This window comes from Neolamprologus multifasciatus, chromosome 19, assembly GCF_963576455.1.
Source record: "Neolamprologus multifasciatus chromosome 19, fNeoMul1.2, whole genome shotgun sequence".
In the NCBI taxonomy this organism is placed as follows: domain Eukaryota; kingdom Metazoa; phylum Chordata; class Actinopteri; order Cichliformes; family Cichlidae; genus Neolamprologus; species Neolamprologus multifasciatus.
The window spans coordinates 18,571,389-18,599,263 of record NC_140457.1 but is presented as its reverse complement, the minus strand read 5'-3'; the positions used below and the strand labels follow the sequence as shown (position 1 = coordinate 18,599,263).

General features: G+C 44.4%; 3 protein-coding genes across 3 annotated transcripts in view; 2 read left to right on the top strand and 1 right to left on the bottom strand.

The window, feature by feature from the left end:
• The window catches only part of mnat1 (MNAT1 component of CDK activating kinase), a 31,222-nt gene extending 24,528 nt beyond the window's left edge, over positions 1-6,694 (top strand). The window contains exon 8 of the mRNA XM_085143220.1: positions 6,410-6,694. Coding sequence (XP_084999346.1) covers positions 6,410-6,530 — 121 coding nt within the window. The 3' untranslated portion in view covers positions 6,531-6,694. The remainder of the gene's footprint in view (positions 1-6,409) is intronic.
• Positions 6,695-6,696: 2 nt separating this feature from the next.
• On the bottom strand, positions 6,697-9,325 carry trmt5 (tRNA methyltransferase 5). The gene is made up of 5 exons (XM_085143218.1): positions 9,223-9,325; positions 8,515-9,095; positions 8,111-8,235; positions 7,377-8,019; positions 6,697-6,945 (listed from the first exon to the last, which is right to left on the bottom strand). Exons 1-5 carry the CDS (start codon positions 9,228-9,230, stop codon positions 6,884-6,886), a joined length of 1,419 nt encoding a protein of 472 aa, XP_084999344.1. The 5' UTR covers positions 9,231-9,325; the 3' UTR covers positions 6,697-6,883.
• Positions 9,326-9,398: 73 nt separating this feature from the next.
• Positions 9,399-20,899, top strand: slc38a6 (solute carrier family 38 member 6). Its single transcript, XM_085143219.1, has 16 exons — positions 9,399-9,604; positions 12,081-12,211; positions 12,397-12,470; positions 12,767-12,819; positions 12,924-12,963; positions 14,986-15,064; positions 17,064-17,149; positions 17,233-17,291; positions 17,373-17,444; positions 17,855-17,911; positions 18,372-18,451; positions 18,815-18,915; positions 18,988-19,112; positions 19,495-19,639; positions 19,929-20,023; positions 20,133-20,899. Exons 1-16 carry the CDS (start codon positions 9,527-9,529, stop codon positions 20,214-20,216), a joined length of 1,359 nt encoding a protein of 452 aa, XP_084999345.1. The 5' UTR covers positions 9,399-9,526; the 3' UTR covers positions 20,217-20,899.
• The last annotated feature ends 6,976 nt before the right edge of the window (positions 20,900-27,875 follow it).

The following is a 27,875-nucleotide window of genomic DNA, read 5'->3' as shown; positions in this document are numbered from 1 at the left end:
AAATTTGCATAACCAAAAGAGAGTATAAAAGTGTGGGAGCCTGAGGCCAGCTATTTGACTTGCAAACCTGTCTGTGTCAACAGAATGCCCCATCTTTATTTAGAGCACATATCCACCACCTTACTTAGAGTCTAAGTTCCTTGCGCGCACAGATGCGTACACTTCTTGTTTCTAACTATATCAGAAACTGAGTGGAGTGTGGCCACCGTCTGATTCACCACCAGCCAACACCCAGACCATTATCCTGTCTGCCTCAGTAAACAGACCATTAACAGACAGAGCTGGAGGAGGCCACATCACTATTGTTTTCCCTCCCATAGATCTGTGCAAATATTGATTTTCTCTTGAAGTATGAGGCAAAATAAGCATGCACTGTAGTTGACTAGAAGCTTTTTAGTTGCGGGTGAGTCATTTCTGACCCAAAGAGCGGTCGGAAACGGAGGGAGCGTAACAGAACGACCGAAGGGGGAGGTCCGTTTGTCTAGTGTGTATTCTGGTCATTCGAAAGAGGCCTGCTTTTAGTGTTATTGTTTCCCCTCTGGAGGCAGACCAGCAGTCTCCTTATGACATCAAGCCAGGCCAGGCCCAGTCAGGCTACTCGCTGCCAGCAAAGGAGACAACGACAAGCAGGGAACTCCAAGGATAACAGCCTCTCTTGCTTTCAGATTTATTTGTATCACAGCCTAGCGGCGGCAGGGTCAACACCCAGTGGAGGGTGAGGTGATGTCTCCTGCCTATTTTAACACACTGATCTCTGTAGTGGTTTGCATCCATGCACTGTCTAGAGTTGCACGCTTTGATTTTGAGTCTGATGGGGCTCATAACTATGCATACACACAGACTGACTGGAATTCTGCGCCTCTCCTCTGCTCTTCATCCCTGGGGCAAAGGGTCTAGTAATGTACAGGGGGATTAACTGGCTCATTTTTCCCTCTTAAGAGCTGGAGAAACAAAACAAACTCCTGTCATGTGGGGCTTAGCTGTGGGGACTTGCCACACACACCTCAGGGGAGGAGGTACTTCTCCACTGTGACGTATGAATTAAACCCTCCTCCTGTGGTACCTTTCCTTTTCCTTTTTTTCCTTCTGTCTCTCCCTCTTTATTATTTTCTTGTTTTTTCTTCCTAATTGAAATCCTCTTTGCCTTTTTACCAGTGCCTCAGGGTTTTTTGTAACTGATAACTGCATACGAGACCGCACCCCCCATGGGAAAAGGCTTTTCTTCCTCTGTGTATCAGTGATCTATCCACTGAATCTTACATCCAACTGTCAAGGCTCCTTTTGCTCTGTGTATGGGTGTGTCTTGTGCTAGCAGCCATTCACTGGTCAGCATATGTGCTTCCATTGTGTACAGCCCCATTTGGTTAACGATGACACTGATGTCATGTCATTATCCTCCCCTCTCCCTCTTTCTTCTTCTAAGCTTTCCAGGGGGCAAAGTTATCAAGTGGCAGCTCGGGAGACAAAAGAAAGATGCTCTGTGTGTCAGTGGCTTGAGGGGTGTGTGTGTGTGTGTATGTGTGTGTGTGATGCTTATACACTTCTCAAGGCTGCTGCAATTAATTGTGAAGGTGGCGGCCTAGCCAGTCAGCCAGCCTCTATTGCCCCCATCAGGTTGGATATAGGAGGTGCAGGGCCAAGACCTAAGAGCTCAAGATGAGTCGTGACAGGTGATGGCTTAGTCCAGGAAGTGTGGCTGAATTTGGGCAGAAGTTGCACTATCTGCTTTTATGGTGGCCACCTCAGCAATGCTGCCCTTCATAAGGAAAACAAGCGCACCTCTTAATTATCACTGATAGCAACAAGCTGCCTTCTCGAGGACAGGCTGTCAGTCACTCCACACGAGAATGTATTTCTATAAGCGTTAATGTCAAGTGTCACCCAAAGCTTCTGTTAACACTCTAAACATGCTCTCTCCTTAAGAAAGTAAGTGTTAGCAATACTCTCCTCCCTCTCCTCCTCTCTTGTGGGATGCAGAGACTATCAGTGGTGATGATAAGACGCATGATAATGGATAAGGGGTTTGTATGCGTCTGAGGATATGACGTAACCGCACTGAGCCCCCCTCAGACACACTCACGGAGCACAACTTGAGATAATCTGGTAGACGGTGGATAGAATAATGGCCGAGGATCTCACTCACACACACTTGCATGTCCCAGAGGAAGCTGCATTCAATGGAAAAGAGTGTGACCTATGACCCACAGTGATGAAAGACTGCTGTTGACAGATATAGTATACCTGTGAGAGTTCTCTGTGTTTGGCTTGTCTGCGGGGGTTTTGTTTCTTAGACCACAGCCTGGACCAATTCACACATTCGCCTCTGGTTTAAAAACTCGGCTCCAACGGTTCGCTTTCGGTATCGATACAAACAGCTCTGCCGTTGGATAAACATGTATTCAAGCAGATGTGAATCGTGTAGACGCGCACACGGGGGGCATGAGCACGCATCGCACATCCACACAATGCGCTCAGTGTGCTGTGTGTCTCTCTCACAGGGGTACATTTTCTCTCAGGGCAGAGTGTAGGGAAGGAGGGGCAGATTGAGCAGCAGTGCTGTGAGTGAAACCGGAGCTGCCTGAGGAATGCAGGGGGTGTTTTGGGAGGACTGGAGAGTGGAGTTTAGTGGGTGAAGGTGGAGGTGGGGGGGTGGTGACTCGAGGGGTTGGATGGGTGATTAGGGGGTGACAGCTGAGTGCTGACCCCTCTATAATGACAAATCATCTGGCAGGTGTGTGGTTCTGTACACCCCCCCACCCCCCTTACCCACCCAAACTCCCATCATTCCCAGGCCAGGAATCCTCAACTGCTGCTGCCGGAGCAAAGCGCTAAAGGAAGACTTCCGGACATTCACACCGTTGCCCTGCAGACTCATGACTTGTCTTTTAGAAGTACGCAGTAGCCTGCCCCGTGCCTGACCGCTGCCCTCTTTGTGTATTCAACACACAAAGTTTAAGCTCCATCTCTTTAATAAACATAGCTAATGAGGCTCCAGTCCTTGGAGCAAGACGGGGTAGAGTTTATTGATTTATCTGTAGATGTTATTTTTTTTTCCCCTCTTCCAGTGCCGGTTCAGCTGAATACAGAGTTTATCTCCCGGGCAGCCTGAAAGTCATTGTACCCTGTTTGGGCCGTGATTCACGTTGACGACAGGCTAAATCCAGAAAGTGTCTGATCTTTGGTGCTGTAAAAACAAGTGGTGACCCCGGATCAGCGATAGGTCTGTAAAATCAGACAGGTGTCAGTCTGAGCTCTGCTCTCAGGTCAGTCGTGTAGGAAGAAGTCAAGACTTGAGAATTTCATGTATGTAGGAGCCTGTTTCGCTCCTTAAACTTGCCGTATGGTAAAAAAGAATGTATGAAAGCAGCCAAACCACACAGAGAGGTCTGCAGTGAGCATTGTTTAAGGCTGATTCAGATTGCTCTTCTGTCATGTGCGTCCGCCTTGTGGTTTGTATGTTGATTAAGTGTCTGCTTGGCGAAATAGTCACTGTGGCATTACAGGCCTCTTTTCTTTTCCATCAAGCTCAGGCTTCCACACATCTCCTCTTAATCTAATTCTAGCCAACACATGGAGTCTAGACAAGAGGCCCAGCGCAGCCTGCACCTCCTTGTAGTATCTGTAGTTTTTCCCCTTCAGGGTCCCAGCTTTGCAGCCATTTCCCTGAAGAACCCCAACACCCTTCGCTCGGGAGCGGCGTCCCTGATCCAAATGCAAAGAGGAGCCACACATTCTCAGCTGGAAATCACGTGGAAACCCGCCGGAACATTTCACCACTTACCTTTTCACTTTTAATTAGAGATGGGGCTCTGCAGTGTTTTCCAGGCAGCAGGAGTGGAGAATACTTTTTTTGGGGTCCCGTCAGGAAAGCCTCTGATGGTTATTAGCATTAGCAGGAGACATTGCCCAGGTATTCAGAGCTCCAGACCCAAGTGGAAAAAAAACGCTGTTAACTCTGGACTGTTTTGATCCAACCGCACATGGCTTCTTAAAGCAAAGGGTAGCAGCAGATGGTGAGAGTCAGAGGTTGAAAAATAATGCAAGCACTTATCAGCTGTTATGCTTTTGTGAATGCTAAAAGAAATCAAGTAATCTTGCTGTGTGAGAAAACTGCAAAAGCAGTTCAAACTCCACCTTTTTGTGTAAATTATATTCTTAGACTTGTATGTGAAGGAGTTTTCCATATGGGGAATATTACAGTATTGTTTACTTAAAGTCATGATACTTTTGTTGGAGAAAATAACACACATCACTCCTTGGAGTCAAACCTCGACCACCCTTTACATATTCCCTTGTGACAACTGCAGTCCTAACACTCACACTGTGTCATACTGTGTCATTCAGTCGTCTTCATCACCTGCACCCGTCTTTTCCCGCCTCCCCCTTAGCGACATAATGGGCGAGCCCAAAGTGACCCATATTTACCCAATAATACGAAGCTTTGAAAAGACCCATATCGAGTTGCAGCTAATGCTCCAGTGGGGCCCGGAGAGTGAAAGATGTTACCGGCCGAAACGGCTTGGGTTTCAGCGCCCTGCGAAACAAAAGGCAGTCCAGTCCTCGGAGAGAGAGGAGGGGGGGGGGGGAGCTGATGGAGTGAAGGAGCATTGGTGCACACAGTGTAGCAGCAGTGTTCAGAGGGGAGCAAAGCGTCTGTTTCACAAGTAATTTTTTTTTTTTTTCGTAAGTTGGTGTTTGGCTAAAAAAAAAAAAAAAAAAGCATTCTTGTTGTTGCACATCTTCTGTTGCTGGTCTGTCCTGTCAAGTACAGTCATGTGAAGTTTATCTTTCAGCTTCACTTACATCTAGCCTTTATGGGAAGATGCGGATATTATCCGCCGAGTTAATGGAGCAGAACTGAACTAACCTCGGGTGTTAGGGGTGAGCGGAGGGCAGGCAGGGTTAGTTTAAGAGAAGAGGGTTTGTGATGATGATACCCAAAGGTGATTTCCCCCCATATCCTCCCCTCCTTCCTCTTTCCACTTCCCAACCCCCTCAACTACACTCTTCCTCCCTCTCCTTCATGTTCTCTTTCTGCGCTCTCTCCCTCTCTCTCCCTCCTTAGGGGCAGGCAGGTATAAAGTTACACAGAGCTCTCAGCTTTCTTGGAAGGAATGACCACATGAGTAGCTTGGGGATTAGATTAGCAGGAAGAGCAGACTTAGCCAGGCTGTAAATAGCCCACTTTTTTCACCATTAAAAAGGCCCAGTACAATATAATCAATAGATAGCACTCATCTGATGCAGGAAGCCATATGAGAAGACCTCCCTCAAGTGCTCTGAAGGACAGGCTACAGCAGCTTGGGCCTAATGAAGTTATTATTAATCACTGGGCCTCCTGTTTTGAACTTGTGTGCCGTTTCTCTAGTGGTCTTTGTGTGCACCGTCTGGTTGACATTTTGTGCTGTCCTCCTTGTTATTTTCACTCTGTTGTGAGGTGTTTGTGTTTTTAATGTCACAGACATGCTACCAAGCATGTTTCACCTTCATTTTCAATGTTTTTATTGGGTTCTTAGGAACAACAGAAAGCAAAATCCGATCTATGCAGCGAGTGTTATCGCCAACACCTTTTCCCCCCTCATCCATCTCTCATTCACATACACCTCGGCTCTGTCAGTCTCTCTGAGCCTCCCTGCAGGTGTTAGGTTTCTCTGTAAAGCAGCCTGAATGAGCATGGAAATCAGAGTGCTGTCTGTGCTCTTGATTCACTTTTCACTTTGAAGTTTCCCGAGCTCACAGGAACAGGGGCCACAAAGCCAGACTCGTGTGAGGGCTTTAGACGCCTCTGCCAGGACTATGGCAGGACGGGGGGGTGTGAGAGGTTTGGGCAGTATTGATGGGTAAGGCTACGTGTTGTCTGGATCGCTGGCGGCCTTTGCTTTTTTTTTGCTTTGTAGTAACACGAAAGAGAAAACGGTACGGCTCGCTTTTTAAGCGCACAATACACACTTGAGAAATTACTCGACTGGGAAGGGACGGAGCACTTAAGTAGAGAGGCAGCTATCACTGTGACTGTTTTTTCTGCCTGTGCACGATTGTGAAAATAAACAGTGACGTTCGCGTTTGCTTAAGATCCCCGCAAAGGAGGTTTGGCAGGATACATCTGTAAGCACTTAGAAAAAATAAAAAACGGCTATAATACTTTAATAGAGCCATGTCGGAGAGGCTTTTAGGCACAAGGTGTTGCACTGTTGGTGTATGTCTACGTCTGTCTTTGCTGATCTCATCAAAGGGCCAAAGGGTACCAGAGAGAAGGAGGAGGGGGAAAAAAACCTTCAAAAATAAACTTAAACTCAGGCTACATTCGCAGGAAGAGTCTTTAAAAGCAGCCTTCGGGGTGCCGGCCAGGCAGATTATTTCTAACATATCCAACCTGCGTTACTCAGCAGAGCTTTCTGTTTGTTCTCAGGTATCTGAATCACGTGCGGGCCGCCGTGACTCAGGACACAGCTGGAGGATACACCTCAGCTTTGGCGTGTTATCGCGCCATCCAGGACGCGTTCAGCGGGCTGTTCCCTCTGAAAGGCTGAAGAAGCTGCTCCAGTTAGAAATGTGACTGAAAAGACTTTAAATATTGCACTACTACCACTACGCTGCTGTGGGTGGGGAGTGCTCTGACTTATATGTATGTTGTATGTAACTTTTTAAATTTTGTGCAAACTTTATTTTTTAAATAAATGGCAATGAACACTGAGGTTTTGTCTGTCATTTTGCAGATTTATTTTAAAATTAAACGCAGGCCAGAATTTAAAAAAAGAAAAAAAGAAAATGCAAATGACTTGAGCCGTGACTTCTTCAAATAAACAATATTTAAGGGCAAAAAATAAAGTCAGCTCCTACGCTGATCCTCATGGTCCTCATTGTGCCAAGTCAATATTTATCCTTACGTTGCATTTGTAGTTTCTTCACACTTCTGTCTCTTTGAGGCTGGCTCTTCAATGGCTTCTGTAGACAAACAGAAAAAAACATCATAGAAACCATCTCTGTGCCAACGTTGAAAATTAGCTCTGGAATTTCAGCACATATAACAGTGCAAACACAAGTATTCATGCTTTACTTTTAATTTTAATTTACCATGCATGCGAAAAATTCACACCATGGGCTAAGTAATGTCTAAGTTAAGTGGGAACTTAAAATGTTATGAAAGAAAACTGAGGAAATAGTTTCATAATAAAAGACAAACATGCTTTCCTCTTGTTTATTTTCAATGCCTCTTCTTCCTACATTTATGGGATGTTTGAGCCTTTTCTTTTGGAAAAATCCCTATCTGCCAATTGCCAAAACTGTATATGGGTCTTTCCTCCCATCCCCTCAGAATCAGCTGGGCTGTTTTGTTCTTGTTTTTTTTGAAGACCTCATAAGGAGTGATTCCTTACCTGACTCTTCAGCATCACTTCCAAAGAGGACGTCTTTAGGGAGTGTGAACCTCACACACATCATATCTTTGTTGGGAGCCACGTTGCGCACAAAATGCACAGAGCATCGGTTCTTCAGAGGGAATCCGAGGCTGCGGGAAGCTCTCTCCACCACATCTGTGTCAGGGTCATCATCTTTGGAGAAGCCGTAGCAGTGCACTGTAGGTAGGTTCTCATCACAAGGAGGCTCCTGGTGGTGCAGGAGGCCCCTGAATGCATCCAGGAAGTCCAAAGCTAAGGCAGGCAGGTTCATCACCACATGAACGGCAGATGTTCCCCTCATCAGTACAGGCAGCTCCTGCTTTAAAGGTCCCCGGATGAACGCCCTGCCGTCCAGATTGAAGGCTCTGACTTTGCTCTCCACCTTGTTGAGTTTGCAGTTGTGCTGCAGCCATCGGTAGGACTCTGGGTTGAGGTCGTTGGCTAAGATGCTGGCACCTAAGCGAGCAGCTGGGATGGCAAAGGGTCCGACGCCAGCAAAGACGTCAAACACAGTGTCGCCGCGCTTGACGAGCTGCACCACCCGCTGGTGTTCTGTGCTCAGCCGAGGGTTCCAGTACACGCGAGAGAAATCAAACTCGTACGTCACCCCGTTTTCTTTCACCTGGATCGGGATCGGGACAGCGATTAGCCTGTGCACTGAACATATGTAATAACAACAAGTGTGAAACGGGGCTCTGTGGAACTACACATACTTTGGCGACCATGTTCTCCTCTCCAGCCAGCACTTCCATCTTAAAGTTGCGGTAAGTGGAATCGATTATGTTCATCTTATTTACCACACAGGTGACACCAGGATTTTTGTCCATGATCACCTGACCTGCAAGAGAAGGCACAGAAAAGAAGCCTTACTGTAAATTTGGAAATGATGGGTGATCCCAGCTGATCCACTGTTTCTGTTAGCTGTATTTACTTGTCATTTTGACATTTTAAGACACAGAGCCACTGCAGAGAGGGGTACCCACATCAGTTCACTAGCACCAATCTTGGTAAGTTTGGGTGACACATTAAAAAAATAAAGTGAATAAATAAGCAGAAAGACGTATAGATACTTCAGTTTGTAATAAAACCTTCCCCGATCCAGGCAGCAGCCTCTCACCTATGAGGTTCTTGTATGCGAGCTGGTGGTCCCTCAGGTTCATGTGTGCGATGTGGCCCACCCGACTGAACGCAGAGGTCACATCCTGACCTTGGGGAAGCACAGCCTCCAGCACTTCTTCGCTCTTCAGGTTGTCATAGGTCAGCTTTAGCTCATAGTAGTGGAGCTCCTCACTGACACTGAACGACCTCAGAGCCTCAGCTTCAGTCTCACTGAAGGAGCTCGGCGAGGAGACTCTGCGAGGGTCCAACAGGACCAAGCGAAAGTCACTATTCTGCTCTTTGTCCTGAACCACCCTGGGCACACCAGGGCGCTGGATGCTCGACTTTTTTAGGCTTTTCACTACTTTGTTTAAGACCCCAATGGGCACCCGTAGAGCAGGGACTGTAATAGTCTGTGTGAAGGCGTCTTTGTCCAGAGAGGTCATACCCCGGACCTCTGGAGGGGGTCGGTACAGTTTAGGCTCCATTATGGGCTTCACAGCCAAGCAAGGATACGCTGCGGAGCAAAAGCAGCGGTGCACAGCGGCAGGATTCAGGCTCCTTTGAGTTTGTGTAGATACAAAGATCCTGCCGAGAAACCTACGAACATAATAACGCCGTAATAATCAGGCAGGAAAGAAAAAAACCTTCAAATTATCAGAACAAAGCTTAAAACAAAAGTATACAATTAACCACTAACGATAAACTTCAGATCCAGACAGCTCACCTCAACATCCTCCGATCACAGGCATGCTTGAACTACGTCATAAGACGTCGACCACCGTCGAGCGGTGATTGGTCAAGCGAGCAGAGACTCGCATTTTGATTGCACGGTGTGATTTCTGACGTGTAGAACGCGACGGAAATAAGAGGCACGTGACTCAACATCAACAGTGATCAGCTGACAAGTTTAGAGGAGGAGAGTTTGAGATGGTATCGTAACTCTGCGGCTCCCCGTCTCCTCTCAATCTGCGAGTTTTTTTTTTTTTTACGCTAATACATTTGTTTCCCGCTTCGGTTCCCCACCCGCAATGAGCATCAACAACGATGTGGACGTGGTCCGTGAACGCACCGCCCAGGACACCGAAGAGACTGCACCTCTGTTACAGGTAAAACAACAGGCGAAGTCCCAAAAGTGAAACTGCGCTGAATGACTTGCTGACCTAAAATCTACAGTCTGAGACAGAAAATAAATGTGTTTCTGTCACAAGGAAGAATTTATGTGTTTTATATATTACTTTATTTATCCAAGAGACATTTTCAATCTCAGATAAAAAATGATTTTTTTTTCTTCAAGATAAATCTGGCGAAGGGGTAGCAATAATTGCAACAAATCTAAAATCACAGTTCAATAAACATATTTTAAATGGTCCAAATTTAAAAAAATAAAAGTCAAACAGCAACAGTGACTTTTTTTGTTTAATTTAATAATAAACTGTGAATTACAGCAGTTACCGGTAAAATGGCTGGTTTGTGTAGTGTTGTCAGTAAATCAGGCTGTCAAAATGTCCAGGAAAAACATCACGTGCTTGTTTTGAATTGCTTGTTCATCTGTTTTCTGCCTGTGTCAGCACTTGCAGTGAAAGTACACCCAACACCAGAACCTCTCTTTCTTCTTCTTTTTTCCCCCTCTCATGCTAATCTCTAACTTTGTTTCCTTTGGGCTTTGTCTCTTTTTTTGCAAATAAATTATGTCCAAAATTGAAGTAGACAAATATATAATTTTTTTTTAATATACTGGCATTATTTCAGTATTTCACTGGTTAAAAATCTAAAGGACCAGACAGGACACGAGAGAGGTGAAGAAGAGAGTGCTTGGAGACAAGTGACCAGGATGGACAGGATTAGAAATGAGTACATCACAGGGACAAAGTCGGGACGGTTTGGAGGGAGGGATAGTGGCTATATTAGACCAAGGATATTGAAGATGGAGCTGCCAGGCAAAAGGGAAAGAGGAAGACCTCAGAGGAGATTATGGATGTAGTCAAGGACAGGAAGAGGGTTGGTGTGAAAGAGAAGCGTGATTTAATTACATACCATGGTTTCACAGTTAAATGGTCAATTCTACTGTCAGTCCCTCAGTTGAGGATGTTGTTGTGGTTATATTAAATCAGTTGTCCACATACACGCTGACAGACTGCTCAAAGCTGCTGATGAATCCTGCAAAAACTCTGCAGAAACCAAAGTGTCTCCATCTGCACCTCTTCAGAATGTGCAATTTTAATAGTGTGCAGGGGGAAAAAACCAAAATCATATTTCAGCCTTTGAACCACGTATTCTTTGATTTGATGTCAGAGATAGACTAGATTAATTTAATGTTGTTTGCTGAAGCTACTTGAAGCTAAAACAGTGCACTGATAATGCCGATAAAGACTTTATTGTGACACAGAGACTATTTCAGTGCCCACTTAAGTGTTTAGAATTTTAACTTCAGACAAAAACTTTTTGACCTCACACGTATTACAGCATTATATTAAAAATGACTGTTACAGTCATTTTTAAAACATCAGTAATGTATGTTTAGAGAGTTTAGAAGTTTTAGCTTGTCTGTCTAAAGGTAATGAGAGACTCTTTCTAGCTTGATTTTGTTAGTTTATGTGGCTGATTTCAGTGAGCAATATAGAGTTAGAGTTCAAATCTAAGCAAGACATAGTGTGTGGTGTGTGTTGTTGATTCAGTGTTTGAGAGTATGTGAGGGTTCCCATAAATGTTGTCATCATGGTGTGAACATGCGGCTCAATCTGGACGTACACATGTTTGCAAAGTACTGAAAACAACATGTTCTCCCTCCTTTGGCTACTCTGTTTAGGGGTCACCACAGCAGATCATTTGCCTCGGTCTCAGCCTATCCTTAGCATCTTCCTCTGTCACACCGACCCTCTGCATGATCTCCTTGAAGAGATCCATCAACAATCTGTGTGGTCTTTCTCTTTTCTCCTGCCTGACAGCTCCATCTTCAACATTCCTTGTCCAATATATCCACTCTCCCTCCTCTGCACGTCCAAACCAACTCAGCTTTGGCTCTCTAACTTTGTCTCCAAACATCCATCACAGTGGTTGGATTTCTTCTTGTTTTGCTTCCAACTGTGTTGAATTGTACCCTGTGCAAGCTGGGATAAGCTTTACCTCAGTGTGCCATGCTTTACAATAAACTCCAGCTACTTTGTATTTTTATTCATTTGGGGTCTTAGTTTACTTCCTGTCTCTCAGTACTGTAACAGGGGGAACTGCAACAGCCTGAAGGTCAATCTAAGCTTGTTGTGACACTGACACAAGAGTTGCCACTCGTTCTGTCCAGGATATCCCCCATTAGAGAGGTCAAGCAGTTTGGGCAGCTCCCCTTATCCTGAGCTCAGGCAGCTGTCCCACAGCCAGCAGCTCAAATCCCTCTCCATCCATTCCCATTTCCATTCCCTGATCCTCCATGCCACTGCTGTGCTCTTTTCATGACATCCATCATCAGGGCCAGCCAGTTGTTCTTAATACTGTCATGAGTAATCTTCCTGAGGCTCTTACAAAAATAATCAGATTTCTTCTGCTGCATTTTTTTCTTCATGCTATTTATATTGTGTGTTATATGTGCAGGGAGCTGTGCTATCCAGAGCCAGAGGTGCCTCCTTCGCCTCCTCTGTGTTTAACCTGATGAACGCAATCATGGGCAGCGGCATACTGGGTCTAGCTTATGCCATGGCTAGCACTGGAATAGTTGGGTTTTGGTAAGAATCTTCTCGGCGCGTAAGGCAGAAAAATGCATGACTTGACCCCTGGTATCCCAGACGATATCTGGATTAGTTTGTTATAATTCCTATAGAGCATCTAAAACTGTGTCTCCCAGTGTTTATTTTTACTTTACAATTTGATACGTGCTTGTAAAGATATGATGAGAAACGTTTTTTCCCAGTATCCTGTTGGTGCTGGTGTCCAGCCTGGCTGCGTACTCCATACATCTCCTGCTGAAGCTCTGTGACCAAACAGGTGGGTGGGATGCAGGGTAACACGTCTCTGTGGGTGTATCCAAGGGGCTTCATCCAGAGTTGTTACATTTAAACACCCTCACTTGATTTTTTTCCCCTGTTCCATTTACTTATTATTTGCATCCTCGTTGTGAGAAATTTCAGATGATGTTTAAATAATATTTTACAGGAGCAAAGAGAGGAGATAAAAACCAGATAATCCCATTTTTCCATGAATAATTTAGTGATGTGATAGTCATCCTGACATCGTTTTCATGTCTGATTCTTCTTTTTTTCCCCTCTTCTTCTTGGCTCTAGGTATCAATTCATATGAAGACCTCGGAGGGAAAGCCTTACAAAAACCAGGAAAAGTAAGTGTTGATTTTTGGATTGCTGCACATTTGCCCTGCCAAAAAGTTTATACAAGTTTTTCCACCGTGACCAGAGAACTTGCTCACACTGACTATCTTTTTAGGTTCTGGTTGGAATCGCTATTCTTATCCAAAATATCGGTGGTAAGTGAGCCCCCGGTTCAATGTGCAGTTACATACATCATTTCTGACATGCTGGACAGGAACTGATTTTTGTGGGTTTTTATAGAAGGGTGGTGAAGAGGGTGAGGAGTGCTGCAGGGTCAGACTATGGTCAGTTTATTTTGGAGGTAGATAGCGCCTCCTGCTGGTGCCCAAATGGCTGGGGTTTTACAGCCACCCTCCTGTGTGGCTATTATCTCGATTCCCTGATAACCTCTGACCCTGCAGCCGCTGTCTCCTCCCCTGAGCCTGAAACACGACTTCTCCTCTAATTGATCGCTGATGGTAAACCCACTCCCACCGTCTGTGTGTGGAGTAGCCTAATGGGACCCCTCCCTTTATTTCCCCCACCCCCTCACTTCTCTCTCTCTCTCTCTTTCTCTTACTGTCATTCCTCAGCCACAAACCGTGCTTCCCAGACAGTCGAGAGCTGAGGTGATAGCTCCTCTGCAGTCATTAGTGGCACGGCTGAGTGGATTATTGCCGTGCCCTCTGGTATGTGTGCGGTTTTCCCAGCATGGGGGCAATATGTGTGAGCGTGTGAGAGCCAGCACTCCAGCATGCATCTGTCTATACCCCGGGCCCCTTTTATAAGAGTGCAATTAGCCTCACTCTGGGTAAACATTCATCTGCACTGCCAAAGGCTGATGGGCCAATTGACCTTAATTACTGACCAGCCCAGGGCTCTCACAGCCGGCTTCGGCCCTTGTCCTTAATGAAATGAAAGTGGCTCTGGCCTTTGTTGAGCACACTCTGCCGCTATTTGCTGACCACACACAGAAGGTTTAGGTCAACTTTTCTTGAAGTTTACATACGTACTTATTATTATAATACGTTTTCTTACCACTTGGCAATGCTTTCTCTTCACTCAGGGTTTTTTTCCCTCCCTGCTTTTTTTTTTAAAGATGCAAATACTGTCCCACCAGCAGTTTCCACAGATGTGGTGTTATACTTACAGTAACCAGCTGCATCGAACGAAACCATTGCATCATGTCTGCTGTGTGTGATCTCTGTCAGCATGTCTTTATTTGTCTGTGGCTTAAAACTACACATATAATATATAAAAAAATTTCATGCTTTCTTTAAGTTGACGGATGAACTCTCCCAGGGTACGTTTTTGATTAATCCGCTAAAAAAAACCCTGCAGCCTCAGAGTAACATCTTATTGACAGATTTGAGCGCTTACATAAAATGTCTGCAGTTATTCTCAGAGAGGGAATGTCCATGCGTCTGTGTGGGCCGAAGTGTTGCTGGGGGAATTTTCTTTCATAAACAAATACAGGATCTGGGGGATTAAGGCCAGGCTTATTTAACGGCAAGCGCAAGATCTGCCCTCGGGGGCAATAAGGGCCCAACTAACTCTGGCTAGAGTGGCTTCACGAATCTAAATCCCTTAACATTATCTCCCTTTATAACTGGCCACACACCGCATCTGAATACCAAACGTGCTCACTTCTGACGATGCTCTCTTTCCCCCTTTCTTGCTTGCCTATTTAAGTTTTTGGGGCTTCCAATACTCACAAAAAGTGACCCCCAGTCCCCCCCTCTCTCTCTGATTGGTCGCCTGTGCATACAGGGAAGTATCCTGTTTCCTAGTGAGGTGGAGAAAGGGGGAGAAGTACCTGGATTAGCGTCAGAGATCATTATTGTTAGCATTCCTCCCCCCTTCGCACTTCTTCGTCCTGGCTGCTACTCGCGGTCTCCGGCAGTTGGAAGTCCTGCATAATGTCCGCTCCTCTATGCCAAGGGCTTTGCCGGTGATCCCCTTGAGCTGCCTGCCCCACCCGTTTGCATTGGAGCTGTAGTACAGCCCCCCCCCGGCTATTTCCTCACACTGGAAAAACGCTCATCATCCTCACACAGCAGCTTATGATTGCTTGTGACAGCACACATTCATCTGCTGTTTTTATGATTTAGTAGTTTGGTGTGATTATGTGCTTTTTTTCTTTCTTTTTTTTAATAAACACTCAATTTCTGAACCCTTTCTGTTCTCTCGCTTCTCAGCCATGTCATCCTATTTGTTCATCTTGAAGTCGGAGCTTCCTGCAGCCATCAGCAGCCTCCTGAGTGCAGACAGCCCAGGGTGGGTATATCCAGCGCTGTGAGCTCCCTCGTTTGCCAAAAAAGAAATTCAGCTCAAATTCGTGTCACAGCTGCGGGTTGAACAAAGTCATTCTTTTAAATTAGCTGCACTGAGATAAAGAATGAGTCATTCCTGTTCCCATGATGTTGGAGATTATACCTTTTGGCCTTTTTAAATAAGTTAAATTTGACACTTGTGCGCCACAAAGCTACACAAACTGGAATTAGTCGGGCAATAAGAAGCGCATGAATAATGTCGGGGAAGCTCCCTCGCTAAACCAAAATACACTGCTAATGTTTTTTCTGTCTGTCGTGTAGCGTGAGGCATGCCCACAGGAAATGTATTCCCGATACGAGAGCCATTCATCACCTATCAGCAGCAGCCAGTGCCTTTCATTGGTCTGCGTGGACATGCCTGCAGAGAAGTCTTTGGCAAAGAATGTAACTTCTATCACTTTATTATTGGCCACACTGGTTTAAGCAAGAGTTGTAGCTGCTCTCAGCCCTATCCGTCAACGTCTGAATCTTCCACACACAGCTGCTTTGTATTAGTGCTCTCCTTTCACCCCCACCCCCCAAAATCTCTCACACATGTTCCCCGGAATCAGACTGATACAAGGGGATATCAGTTTTGCCATTCTAATTACAGCTCACTGCTGAGGGAAACAAAACATTTCTGTTAATGAGCGGCTTTGAGATGTTAACAGACGCGCACATTCGATTCCATCAAAGCCCAAATAAATGAGTTGTTTTATATTAAGACGTGTTTCTTTTATCTGGCTCATTTATCATAATACGGCAGAGCGAAAACAAAGTCACGCTCAATCTTTTCTGCGCTGCCGCTAACAGACTGCGTGTGTCCCGCTTCTCTCATCGCGTTTAAATTCAAGGCCAAAGACACGGACAGCTGTGGATCTGGGATTGTGCGGGGCCAGATTTATGCTGATGTTCGAGATTGACTCATTGGCAGTCGTGCTCCGGCTTTAACCGAGAGCTATCCTGCATCTTGTTATAGCGTGAAATGTTCCACATTTCATGGTTCTTCTAGGTATCCTGTGACTATACAGTAAGCCTGGAGCCTCCAGAGATCCCTTTTTTTTTTTCTTTTTCTTTTTTTCTTTTTTTTTTTTTTTTTTAGAAAAATGTCTGCAGGAATGAGAGTTTTTTTTTCTTTAATTTAAAGTGCTTGTTGTTGAAAAGTAATGTGCAAATAAACCGGCCTTGCCTTAATTAAGATTGGGTCGAATACTTCGCGTAAACTTGGCTTGGAGCAGACCTGATTGGACCAGAGAGACTCCAGGTCAGAGCAGAGGTCTCGGTGACATCCAGTTACAGGGCAGAAACGGTGTAGACGCGGAGACAAATCCATCAGCGCCTATGGTAACGCCACAGCTGTGAAACTGCCAAACAGGGGTCAGTGGGTGTTGATGTTGTCAGAGCAGGTGCTGCTTGACTCTGGAAGCCCCCATAAAGAGCGGTAGAGCCAGTCCCTCACGACCCCCGCATACAACCCGCAGCAGAGAGCTGGGCAGCACCCGTCTCGACCGACCCCGGTGGAGCCGGCATGCCTTCCACATGTGTCACCTCGGACGCCAAGCCCCCACCCCCCTCCTCCTCCTCCTCGTTTTACTCCCCGATCTCGAATGAACTGCCAAGGCTATCCCTCGGCAAAGGAAAATATTATTCCCCCTCTCCAAAAACCCAGCAAGTGAAATGTGGTCTCATCTGATGGAGCGACACAACGTTTGCATGTGAATTACATAATTGTTATGGTTTGCAAGAGCTAAAGCCTTTAATTCATACCACATGATGAATCTGTCGCTCTGTATTTGAGCACGAAATGGAGACAAATTTCCAGAGCTGGCTCATCTTAAGGCATGGAAGAATGCTCTCTCCTATCCCTGACCTGATAATAAAACATTTGGCTTAATTCAGTGTTAACCTGTAATAGTTCACGCCCTTGCTGTTTTTATTCATTCATTCATTTATTTATTTTCCAGAAATGCCTGGTATGAGGATGGCAGGCTGCTTCTGATCATAATCACACTTTGTGTCGTTCTACCTCTGTCCTTGTTGCCTAAAATTGGTACGTTAAGCGATCCTCAAGCGTGTTATTTATTTTTTTCTTGTGTGGTTGCTTCTTGATAGATCTTTCTCCCGTCCTTACAGGCTTCCTGGGATACACTAGTAGTCTCGCCTTCTTATTCATGCTGTACTTTGCAGTTGTGGTAAGCTCTGACACGAACCTCCATACGTCCGTCTGTTTGTTAGTTTTTTTCGTTTGACTTTATTTATTATCTCGTGTGTAGGTCGTGGTCAAGAAATGGTCCATCCCCTGCCCACTGCCCCACAATATAACGTCCCTTTCAGGTGCCTTCAAGGTAAGAACAGCATTTCTTTCAGCACATAAATACTCTTTTGAAAACAACACAGATCTGGTGCAGTATGGTCCAGAAGGTCACGGGCACGGGATTAAGAGGAAAGCCCAGGAGATTGAGTTTACTGATTGTGTCTGCACAGGCTGATGAGGACCAGAGAAGGCTGCACAGATCTGTGTATGGTAACTGATGCTATTCCTGAAGGACAGGAAGTCCAGATGACCTTGCCTGATCCTGGAAATCAACTCTGACCTTTAGGAATTAAACAGACCATACAAAAAACCCTGCTATGAGCTATATTAGAATACTTGTTTCCCTTAAGCTTGAAATTAAGCTTTACTATTTGCAGCAGCACTGCTGAACTCATCTCTTTCTAGAAATAACCGGCTCGCTTTTTCACCTTGTTTCTCCAGATATCAAATTCCTCTGACTCAGAGTGTTCTCCAACACTCTTCGTCATCTCTAGTAAGGTACGTATAGGAAACCAGCGTTTTTCCTCGGCACTGAACACGCGGAGGCTTTGAGGTGGCAGTGAGAAGCTGTTAAACGTGGATCTGCTGCAGCTGCTCCACCGTGTTGACAGGTCACACTCTCACCTGTGAAGTGTAACCTGTACGTGTGGAACTCAAGCACACTACGCAGCTGACACGTGACACCAATTTACACTTTCTCGACCGTTTCCTATAATGTGCTCACACGGCACTATAGGTGTATACTTGCACGTAGTATAAGATGCATTTAGTGAAAGAAAAGTTCAGAAAGTTCACACTTTTCGATTTGCATCCTCACTCTTAGCAGCCCAAGCAGTAATTACTACTATGAGGACCATACCTTGACCCACCTACCTCCTCCCTCCAGTGTAACTGAGTAGGTTGTTAATTTGTTAATGACGGCTGTGCTCTGACTGATGTGTGTGTGTTTGTGTTGCAGAGTGCCTATGCCATCCCCACCATGGCCTTCTCCTTTCTGTGCCACACGGCTGTCCTGCCGATCTACTGCGAACTGGATCGGTCAGTTTCACGTTTATTTCTACTATTTTTGCCTGTTTTCTGTCATATGCATCCAGTTATGACAGAAAACAGCTGCTTATATTAAACACAGCAAAGTTTCAAGTAGTTAGAGGATGCGTGAGTCAGAAGCTCAGGCTTTAGGCTCCTCTACATGCATTTCCTACAGTTTGCTTTCTATGTGGAGAGGAGGTTAAATGACCTGACTTAGGGGCCACACCAAGGCCCAGGATAGGATAATAAGATAAATTATAATTGTTATGTATCATTTAAAGCTATTCTAAGTCTATGAATAAAATATGGAGCTGGAAATGACCATAATAGGTGCTTGTCACGTGAGTGCATTATTATCGCTTCGTCTTTCAGACCTACCAAAGCCAGGATGCAGAAGGTCACGAATATCGGCATCAGCCTCAGCTTCTTGCTGTACTTTATTTCTGCGCTGTTTGGCTACCTCACCTTCTACGGTAAGTCATCAGGGACACTTTCATTCAAAGGAAAGCATTGTCCCATCTCTGTTTTCATCTTCTAACTTTTAGCTCAGGTGGAATCCGAGCTGCTCCTCAGTTATGATGCATACTTGCCCCGGGACATCATGGTGATAACGGTTCGACTGGCCATCCTCCTGTCTGTGCTGCTGACTGTGCCACTTATACACTTCCCTGTGAGTAGACCTGCTTCATCACAATAATAACGATGCTTTTTCACACAGGTTTGTTTAGTGCTTCTTCTTTTTTCTTTTTTTACTCAAACTGTAAAATTGAAGAACTGAACTGAAAATGCTTGAAGGCTTTGTTGATCATTTTTATGTTGTTATTGTGATCAAGAGGGTTTTATTTTTCAGTTCCACCTTTTTACTCTTTAACTTTATCAATTTAAATTTATTGTCGCCTAGAAAATTCATCTGGCTCTGTTACTGTGTTACAGCTGCTAAAAAAGCAGATTACTTCACTTTCCTTCTTTCTGCTTTAAGACATTTAGTTGCAATAACACTCGAGTGCTTTCAGCTTGAATGAGTACTGTCTGTGTCTGTGTGCTTGCTGCAGGCCCGTAAAGCTGCAATTTTGATGCTTTTCGGGGGGCGTGCCTTTTCTTGGCTGATCCACATCGCTGCAACTCTAACCATCCTGTGTGTGGTGCTGATACTCGCCATCTTTGTGCCTGATATCAGAAATGTCTTTGGAGTAGTAGGTATGTGGTACTTTGAAAATACTTTTAACATATGGGAGTGGGGAGTGGGGGGGGGGGGGGGTATCAATAGATATTATATTGTTCATAAATTATAGATATATTTTTATTTCCTTACCTGTAACCTTTTAAATATGAACAGGCATTATAAGCTGCCAATATCCCAGTAGCCCACAGTTATTGATTGTACTGGCTAGAACTGCAGTATCTGCTTATACATAATTAATGGCTGGAGTCCTGCTCAAACAGTTTATAAATCTCCTATCATGAGCCTTTCCTGTTTGTTCCTCAGGATCAACAACATCCAGCTGCCTCTTATTTGTTTTTCCGGGCATCTTCTACCTCAAAATCAGCAGGCAGCCCCTCAGGTCCTTCGACTCTGTTGGGGTAAATGAGCTCTGCCGTAAATAGAAGATCTGGCGATGAAGTTGCATACATTATATTTTGAGGTAATCTGGTAATTTCTTCGATTTTTTTTTTCTTCTCTCCCCTTCAGGCTGCACTACTCGTGGTCTTTGGCGTGATTATGGGAGTCACCAGTTTCTGTGTTATCATCATCACATGGGCAAAGAGCTCCTAGCCCCCTTCTGGTCTCCTCCCCCAGACCAACAACAAAACCAAAGAAAAGGAAGTGTGCACCAAACAAACCAAAAGTTGAATAAATAAAGGGAACAGCATCGCCCCCAGGCATTTTATTTATGATAAAATTATTCTACATTTGTTTTTTTCATGTTCTTTCCAATCTCAGCTAAATGTTTACATCTCCTGTACTGCACTGACTTTTGTACTGTACCAAATTCAGGGCAAGTCTTGTCTTTTTTTTTTTTTCAAATCTGATGTGTGGGTTTGTGATACAAAGCTGTAAATTGACTTTAATGTGCTTGTTTTTTCATTTCTACTTATTCTGTGTTTGCGATTTTTGCACTTTATGTAAATTATTGACCACCTGCTGAAGACTACATCGAAGTTTACTGCTTTCCTAAAATTTGTATGTGACACTATATGTATTTGTAAACACTGTGGGTTTTATGAATCACATTTATTTTTTGGGGCATTTGTTTTGAGTGTCTTTGAGCTTTGAGCAGTCTAAAATCAGGTAAAACTATTTCAGCTACATCGTCTACTGCGGTGAATGTGATAAAACCGGTGATCAGTTTGTTGGTTCATTATAGCGCATGCCATGTGCGCCTAATTTAAAATGATGTGTTAGATTGTATCAAATTGCCAGCACTTGATAAAAGAGACATTGTTTATGTAATGACATGTCAGTTTTGCTCTATTTAACCACTAAAATGTCTTTATCGGTTTTCTAGAAAGCTCATCAGTCAAAACATGTCTGCTTGTTTGATTGGCAGGCACACTGCTGACGCTGAGGCCCCGCTCCTCAGTTGTACTGTGGTTTTCAGCCTGTAGCTAATGAAAGCCACATGCTCTGTACGTTTCTAATCATGATGCTGTTTAGATTGTCTTCATGCTGCCTCTGGAACCTACGGCCACCCGACTGCTGCTTTTAATCTGAGGAATTAGGCAGGCTGGCCCCCGCCATCTCTGCGAGAAAGCAGCGGCTGCAGGATTTTCACGCCACCCTTTTTTCTTTTTTTAAAACAAGGTTCAGTAATGCAGGGAATATCCCCCTGCTTCAATCCACCCCTCTTAAGGACACTCCCAGAAATAAAGGGCACCACAGCTGAATATATATTTGGTTGTCATGAGGAGTAGAAGCAATGAAGTATGACAGCAGAAAAAAATACTGAAGTACATTTTTTCCAAATAATTGTAATAATTTTGGGCTTGAAGGAATAATTTAAAGAAATGCCAGTGAGAAAGTCCTTAGATAAAGGAGCTATAAATGTAGTGGGAAAACAACAGTGTTTCTGAGAAATAGGAACAGAAATTAAGAATTGTGACCTTCTCCTGCCCGGGATCATTTACAAACCTCTATACTAAACGCATAAGCAGAGCAAGATTGCCACCTGGTGTCAGACTGTGTCCACAGCAGTCCAGGTCAGCACCATTTCACAGAAACTCAGGCGTCCTATGTTTTATCAAAACCTAACTAGGTGAAGATAACCACATACTCAAGTATTTTTCCAGGTTTATAATGAGCAGGAAAACTGCATGTTAACTCAAACCAGAGCTGTTTTTTTTTGTTTTTTTTTTAAATGGAGATCTGACTGGGTCCCAAGTCCTCGGGCCCAGAGGTGGGAGTGTTTTTGTTTAGTTAAACTCACTCACACCCTGGGCCCATGTCCAGCAGTATGACAGCACCATCTCCCAGGGTTAAAGCATGGAATGAGCCAGCAGAGGAGCGATGGTGGGCCGGAATTAAGCTCCCGCTGGCAGCCGCCACTTTTGTATTGTTTCAAGAGGTGTCGGCTGTGTTCTTTGAAAATCATTTTCTGTTGTTGGAAATCAGGAGAAGGGTTGGCTTTGAACCTGGTGTCCTCACTTTGACCTTCAGCCTACTTTGCCCATCCTGTGTGTGAAAACAGGCTGGAAACCACTGGATTAGATATGCAGAAAGTATTATCTACGTTTCTACAGGTGGCTGGAGACTGTTATCAGTGTGTCTTCTTTCTCCCTCCCCTCACCCCACCCAGTCACGGCAGATGGCTGCCCCTCCTGAACCTGTTTCCGCCTTTTTTTCCTGTTAAGAAGAAGTTTTTCCTTCCCGCTGTTGCCAAGTGCTTGGTCACAGGGAGTCGTCTCATTGTTGGAGTTTTCTCTGCGTTATTGTAGGGTCTTTACCTTACAACACAAAGCAACTTGAGGTGACTGTTGTTGTGATTTGGTGCCTTTATAAATAAAATTAAATTGAATCTTCTGTTGTGGTGGACGTCAGAAACTGAAAATCTCAGTGCGGACAACATCTGCTTTCTGTTTTCCCGCATAATCTTGTTCAACAGGCATTCCTGGCTGAAAGGTGCTTCACATGAGCTTTTTAAATGCCGGTTGGCATGATGAGTGGCTGTCCTTGTTAGTCACGGTGGGGACTGCAACTCAGAAGAGACGCCATCAATACGCAAGTGTCATCACTGATGAAGTGCTCTCCATTTATTTATTTTTTTCCTCTTTCCTCCCATTCTCTCTGTTCCCTCCATCTACATTCACTCCATGCCGCTTTTCTGCTTTTAATCAATTTCCATGCTCTATCAGTAAACATGTTCTTTGTGTCACAGTAAGAGCATTCCTCACTCTGAGCACTCTTTCTGAAAGAGCACACGCTTTGGTCATAGGAGAATGTGACCCATTTATACTCTTTATTTCTTTATGATTTTTTAAATATCATATTGCTTAAATAAGGCCTCAAAGCAGGAGAAAAACACGATTAGAGATCTTTATATGTGACATGGTGCAGTTTGACAACATCATCTGCTCCTGCTTTTCAGCTAGCGTGCTTCAGACAAGTCCGTGCTGCATTTGTAGATGAGCGATGTCCTTCAGCCCTTTCACCATGGGAGTTCCCAAAGCTGTGTATTAACTGAAAACCATTGTGTGCAGCAAACTCGTCACTTTCTCGAATAAAGGGGAAGAACTGACTGACACACGCATCACCTGCCAGTTCACAATAAGGGCCAACACAATAGCGAGAACACAATGACTAAAAAATAAATTTGACTCCAAGATTGCAGTCCCTATATAGCCCTCGAGACACAATACACCTCTGTAGCAGAGCCGTATGTTTTCAGGACTGGAATCAAGGTCAAGAGTGAAAGAGGAGGGTTTTATAAATAAACAAGGGAAGTTTTACAAGGAAAAGCTTTGTAGTGGTTTGTCAACTTGGCATGTAACGACCAGAGGTTGAGGAGTAAGGAAGAGCGCCGATGGAGGCCCAGTGGTCAGCAGCGCAGTGTGGGATTCTGTTTTTTTTTGGTTGGGAGCAGGGGTTAGTTTGTGTCCCTGCAATCCCATCAGCCCTGCGCTGAGCCTTTAATGCAGCCCTGACGCCTTTCTGGCGCAGGGGCCACGCTGCCTCACATCTGGAGCCAATTACCCTGGAGGGGCTGTGACAGAGCCCCCACCATCCTCTACTCTCTGCTCCTCTGTCCAAAGCAGCTCAGACCACTCTCACAGTTGCATTCTTCTTTTCACAACATCATGCTTTATTTGTCAGTCCTTTTCCTCTTTCTTTTCCCCCAATAAGCTGATAAATAAGAATAACAGGGTATGTTTGTGGCCGAAGGGCTTAAGAGAGCACTATGTAATGTCAGAGTCTCTTGTTTGAGTCCAGCTGTGTGTGTGTGTGTGTGTGTGTGTGTGTGTGTGTGTGTGTGTGTGTGTGTGTGTGTGTGTGTGTAGTTAAACACACAGCCTTACCTGAGGAGAAGCTGGGGTGTTGTGACTGGACTGTAGCACGGGGGTTAGTCCTGCTGCTTGGACCCGATGACTGATGAGGGTAATTGAGTTTGTGGTAGTGCAGCAAGCGTGTTAGGGGTGTAGACTGGCCCCGTAGGATTTCTCTCACCGAGGTCACAGGCACTGGGAATGGGCTTCACCATATCTGGACCATACTCTTGTTAGTTCCCACCCCACAGTTTGGCACCAATGCTATGGTTCATTAGCTGCAGCTATAGGGTGTACCTGGGCAGAGAGCCAGGGGATTGAGCTGTCCTGGGTTACACAGACACAAATTGAGAGTGTAGACTGTGAAGCAAATGTGGAAACTCTACAGGTGGCTGAAATTAAGCCATATACAGAGAATCAGCCTGCTCTGAAAAAAGGAGGGGGGAGGCTTTTGGTAGCTGGCTTTGTGCTCGAGGCAATAAAATCTTGGCATTTTAAGGAGATACCTCAGAAGTATGTGTTCATGCCTTTGTATGTGTAAAGCATGCATGTGTCTAATGTATATGTACACATGAAGCTCACAAGTCTGTGTGTTCTCAGTCTCTGGAGTCATGGAGAGCTGCAGACGTCTCCCATGGGTGCATAAATTCACAATTTGGCCGTGACAGCCTCTTCCAGAGAGAGAGAGAGAATGTTAGGCTGGAATGAGGGGGAAGCCGTGCAGGGCAAAGAGCCACTGAGTTGGCAGACAGAAGGAGAAAAAGAGGGGGAACTGCTCGTAGAACAAAGAAAGAAAACAAATCATCCTGAGCTGTAAAAGTGCCATCTCTCGTTCTGGGGTAAAATATGAGCGAGTGGAAGAAAAATAGATTTTTAAAGTTTATCATAAGAGGGATGTGAGCAGAAAGGAAGAGGAGGGGGTGGAAGGTGAGGGCGGATCAATGGATTAAGCAGTCTTACTCTGCCCTCTGCTGGACAGTTCAACAAAACAACATTGAGGCTTTGCTGAAAGCAGGAACACTCTTATGACCTTTCTCAAACTGTGCACAGAAATAGCACTAAAATACCCCGACTCTAACATGTATTTTTCTTTTTTTTAAAAGCCATGTGAGAATACCTGAACATTTGCTCCTGCTGGTCGGGGTGATCTGCAACAAATATTTAAAGGGGCAAAATGTTTTATTTTCAACCACCAGCTTTGAGAGTCCTGCCGCTGATTGCTGTAAGTGCACTGACACTTTTTGCACTGAATCAATCTGCTATCGGCCCGCTTTGGCATTACGACCTTCTCTTCTCAGTAAGGTCATGTCTGAGAGGCCGTTTACAAGACATCCTGGATTCAGGGGATGTGCAAGTTCTGGGACCCCAGCCCTTTATTTATAACAGCTGGACCAGAGAGATGTGGAGTCCTGACATTTGGCAGAGTGGGGTGAGAGGTCAAGTCTAACACCAATAAAGTGAAGACTTTGATCGTGGCATTTATGGATGGAGGAGGTACAGCACCCTCAGAGTGGGAGAGAAGTGGGAGAGAGTGGTGTTTAAAGAATAAAGAAAAAGAGCACTCCTGCAGTTAGGTGAACCAGCCGGTCAAGAAAGAAAAAAGAAAAAGAAATTAAGTAGCTGAACTTTTACTTTCACTTCAAGATTTATTTTACAGTCCATTCCCTCCTGCTGGTTCACTGAGCCCAGTCAGAGGATGTCAACAAGCACAGATGTGCATGTAATAATAAATTTAATTACTGCTTTTTTGTGTGTGCTGTAAATATTGAGGAAAGTGCAGCTTTAATTCAAGAGGTTTAGCAAAAATATTGCATTTCCTGTTCAGGAAATGCAGCATTTTTATATACAGACTTTAATATTTTCAGACACAAGTGGTATTTAAGTGCTTGCTTGACTGACAAGCACTTTCATGGCCAAGTGGAATCTGTTCTCTCATTATTCCATGACAAATTAAGCAGATAAAAATCTGTAGTTGTTAAGTGTTAACACAGATCACAAATACATGTTTAGCATAGCAAGTGCTCTCAACATGAGGTCCAAAGATATAGATAAAGGTGGCCATCCTTAGTCTGAAACACCAGAATAAAACTATCAGGAAGATAGTAAAAGCTTTAGGAGTGGCCAAATCAACAGTCTGGTGCATTCTTATAAAGAATAAATGTTCAGCATCTACCTGGAAACCACAGAAAACAACTAAAATGGATGATTACAAATGCTTTGCTTGGTTAGGAAAAGCATTCACAACATCTAACCAAGTCAATAACACTCCCATGGAGGCATGTGTATCATTGTCTACAATCATGAGACACCCTTGTGAATATAAATGCAGTTTTTACAATGAGGTGGAAAGCACTGGCTTCCCCGAAGAGCAAGAAGGCCAGATTAGACTTTGCAAAAAAGCATCTAAACGGCCTGCACAGTTCTGAAAAAAAAAATATATATATTTGGACAGATTAAATCAAGATTAACTTGTACAATTAAAATGGGAGTATGGAGAAGAGAAACAGCTCTTAGAGTAGAGAAACAGCTCTCCTTAACATACTGTAGCAGGAGTGTGGTCTCTGGTATGCTGCAGTGGAGGGGTGGGGATAGGTGTGTGTGCTGTGACTGATGACTCTCTCTCCCTATATAGAGTGATGGCAGAGACTGACAGGGTGTGTGTGCAGTGGAGGAGCTACAGAAGGAGCTGACTCCTTGCTCAAGAGTGCCTTACTCACAGCGAACTGCTAAACAAGCGAAATAAAGAAATGCAAAAACACGTCAAACACTGTGTGTGTGTCAGGTGCTTGCTACACATGCCGTCTGTGATGGTGGGGTCAGTAGGGCATGGGCATGTATGGCTGCCAGTGGAAGCAGGTCCCACTGTGGCTGCTGATAGAAGTATCAAAATGTATCAAAAACTGTGAGGTGTGGAGGTCTCTGCTCAGGTTCAGTCAAATGCTGCAAACTGACTGGACAGCAATTCATGGTGCAAATGGATAATGACCCAAAGCATACTGCAGAAGCACCCAAGAGTTTCTCATGAAATGAAAGAAGTGAGTCAAGAAGGTCAGATGATCTCTGGCTAATAGAGCGTGCTTTTTAGTTAACTGGAGACCAAAATACCCACAAACCAGCAGCAACTCAGTTTGGCTGACATAGCATCTCAGGAGACGAAACACAGCATTTGGTGATGGGTTCTAGACGTCATGGAGTCATGAAATATTAAAAATGATCCTTATGGACCTTGGGATGGGGATTGGTTATATGCTGTTCAGTAGTTCTCAAAATTCATCCAAATTGTAATGGCCTGAATGTATTGAGGTATGTCTTTGTATCGTTTGGTACTTGTTTTATTAGGCCTGATATGTCAAACTGCATGTAAAAACTCTATAAATAAAGCGGGGGGAAAGATCCTTATGTATAAAATTATGTTAGTTCATCTAATTAATTTTGAGCTTCTGAGAATGACAGGTTCTATGTAAAAATATCTGCAATTCTTAAACAGTCAATTAAAGCTGAAAGTCTGCACTTCAATCAGATCTTCAGTCTTTGATTTCAGATCCCCTGCGGTGGTGCGCAGAGGCCAAACTGCATGAAAATACGTCACTATGGCTCTAACTGGAAACACCATACTTCCTGCTTGCTTGTTTGGTTTAAATTACATTAGATTTTTGAAATATTTCTCATCATAACGTCCAACAATACACTAAATAATAAATATCAAGTCTCGTTCCAAACTGGTCTGTTTGATTGATTTTTACTTGGTGTGCCCTGATAGAATTCATTAAGGCTCTAAATATAAAGACAAAAAGTAGAGTTTTGTATACTTACTTAAATGTCACGTCTCATGTTCGTTTCAGGGTGTTTCATTGTATTTACTGATCTTTCATGGCCATCTACTGGATGAAGAGCAAACTGCAAACATAAAACTATCTATACACTGTGTAAATGTACTGCAGATATTTAAATCAAG

Bases quoted from the DNA above. Each gene is read 5' to 3' on its own strand.
- slc38a6 (XM_085143219.1), top strand. From the start codon at position 9,527: ATGAGCATCAACAACGATGTGGACGTGGTCCGTGAACGCACCGCCCAG. The intron at 12,964-14,985 runs GTAAGTGAGCCC...CTCGCTTCTCAG, and splicing joins TCTTATCCAAAATATCGGTG to CCATGTCATCCTATTTGTTC. The intron at 17,445-17,854 runs GTAAGAACAGCA...TTGTTTCTCCAG, and splicing joins CCCTTTCAGGTGCCTTCAAG to ATATCAAATTCCTCTGACTC.
- trmt5 (XM_085143218.1), bottom strand. The intron at 8,020-8,110 runs GTATGTGTAGTT...ATCCCGATCCAG, and splicing joins AGGAGAACATGGTCGCCAAA to GTGAAAGAAAACGGGGTGAC. The intron at 6,946-7,376 runs GTAAGGAATCAC...GTTTGTCTACAG, and splicing joins AAGTGATGCTGAAGAGTCAG to AAGCCATTGAAGAGCCAGCC.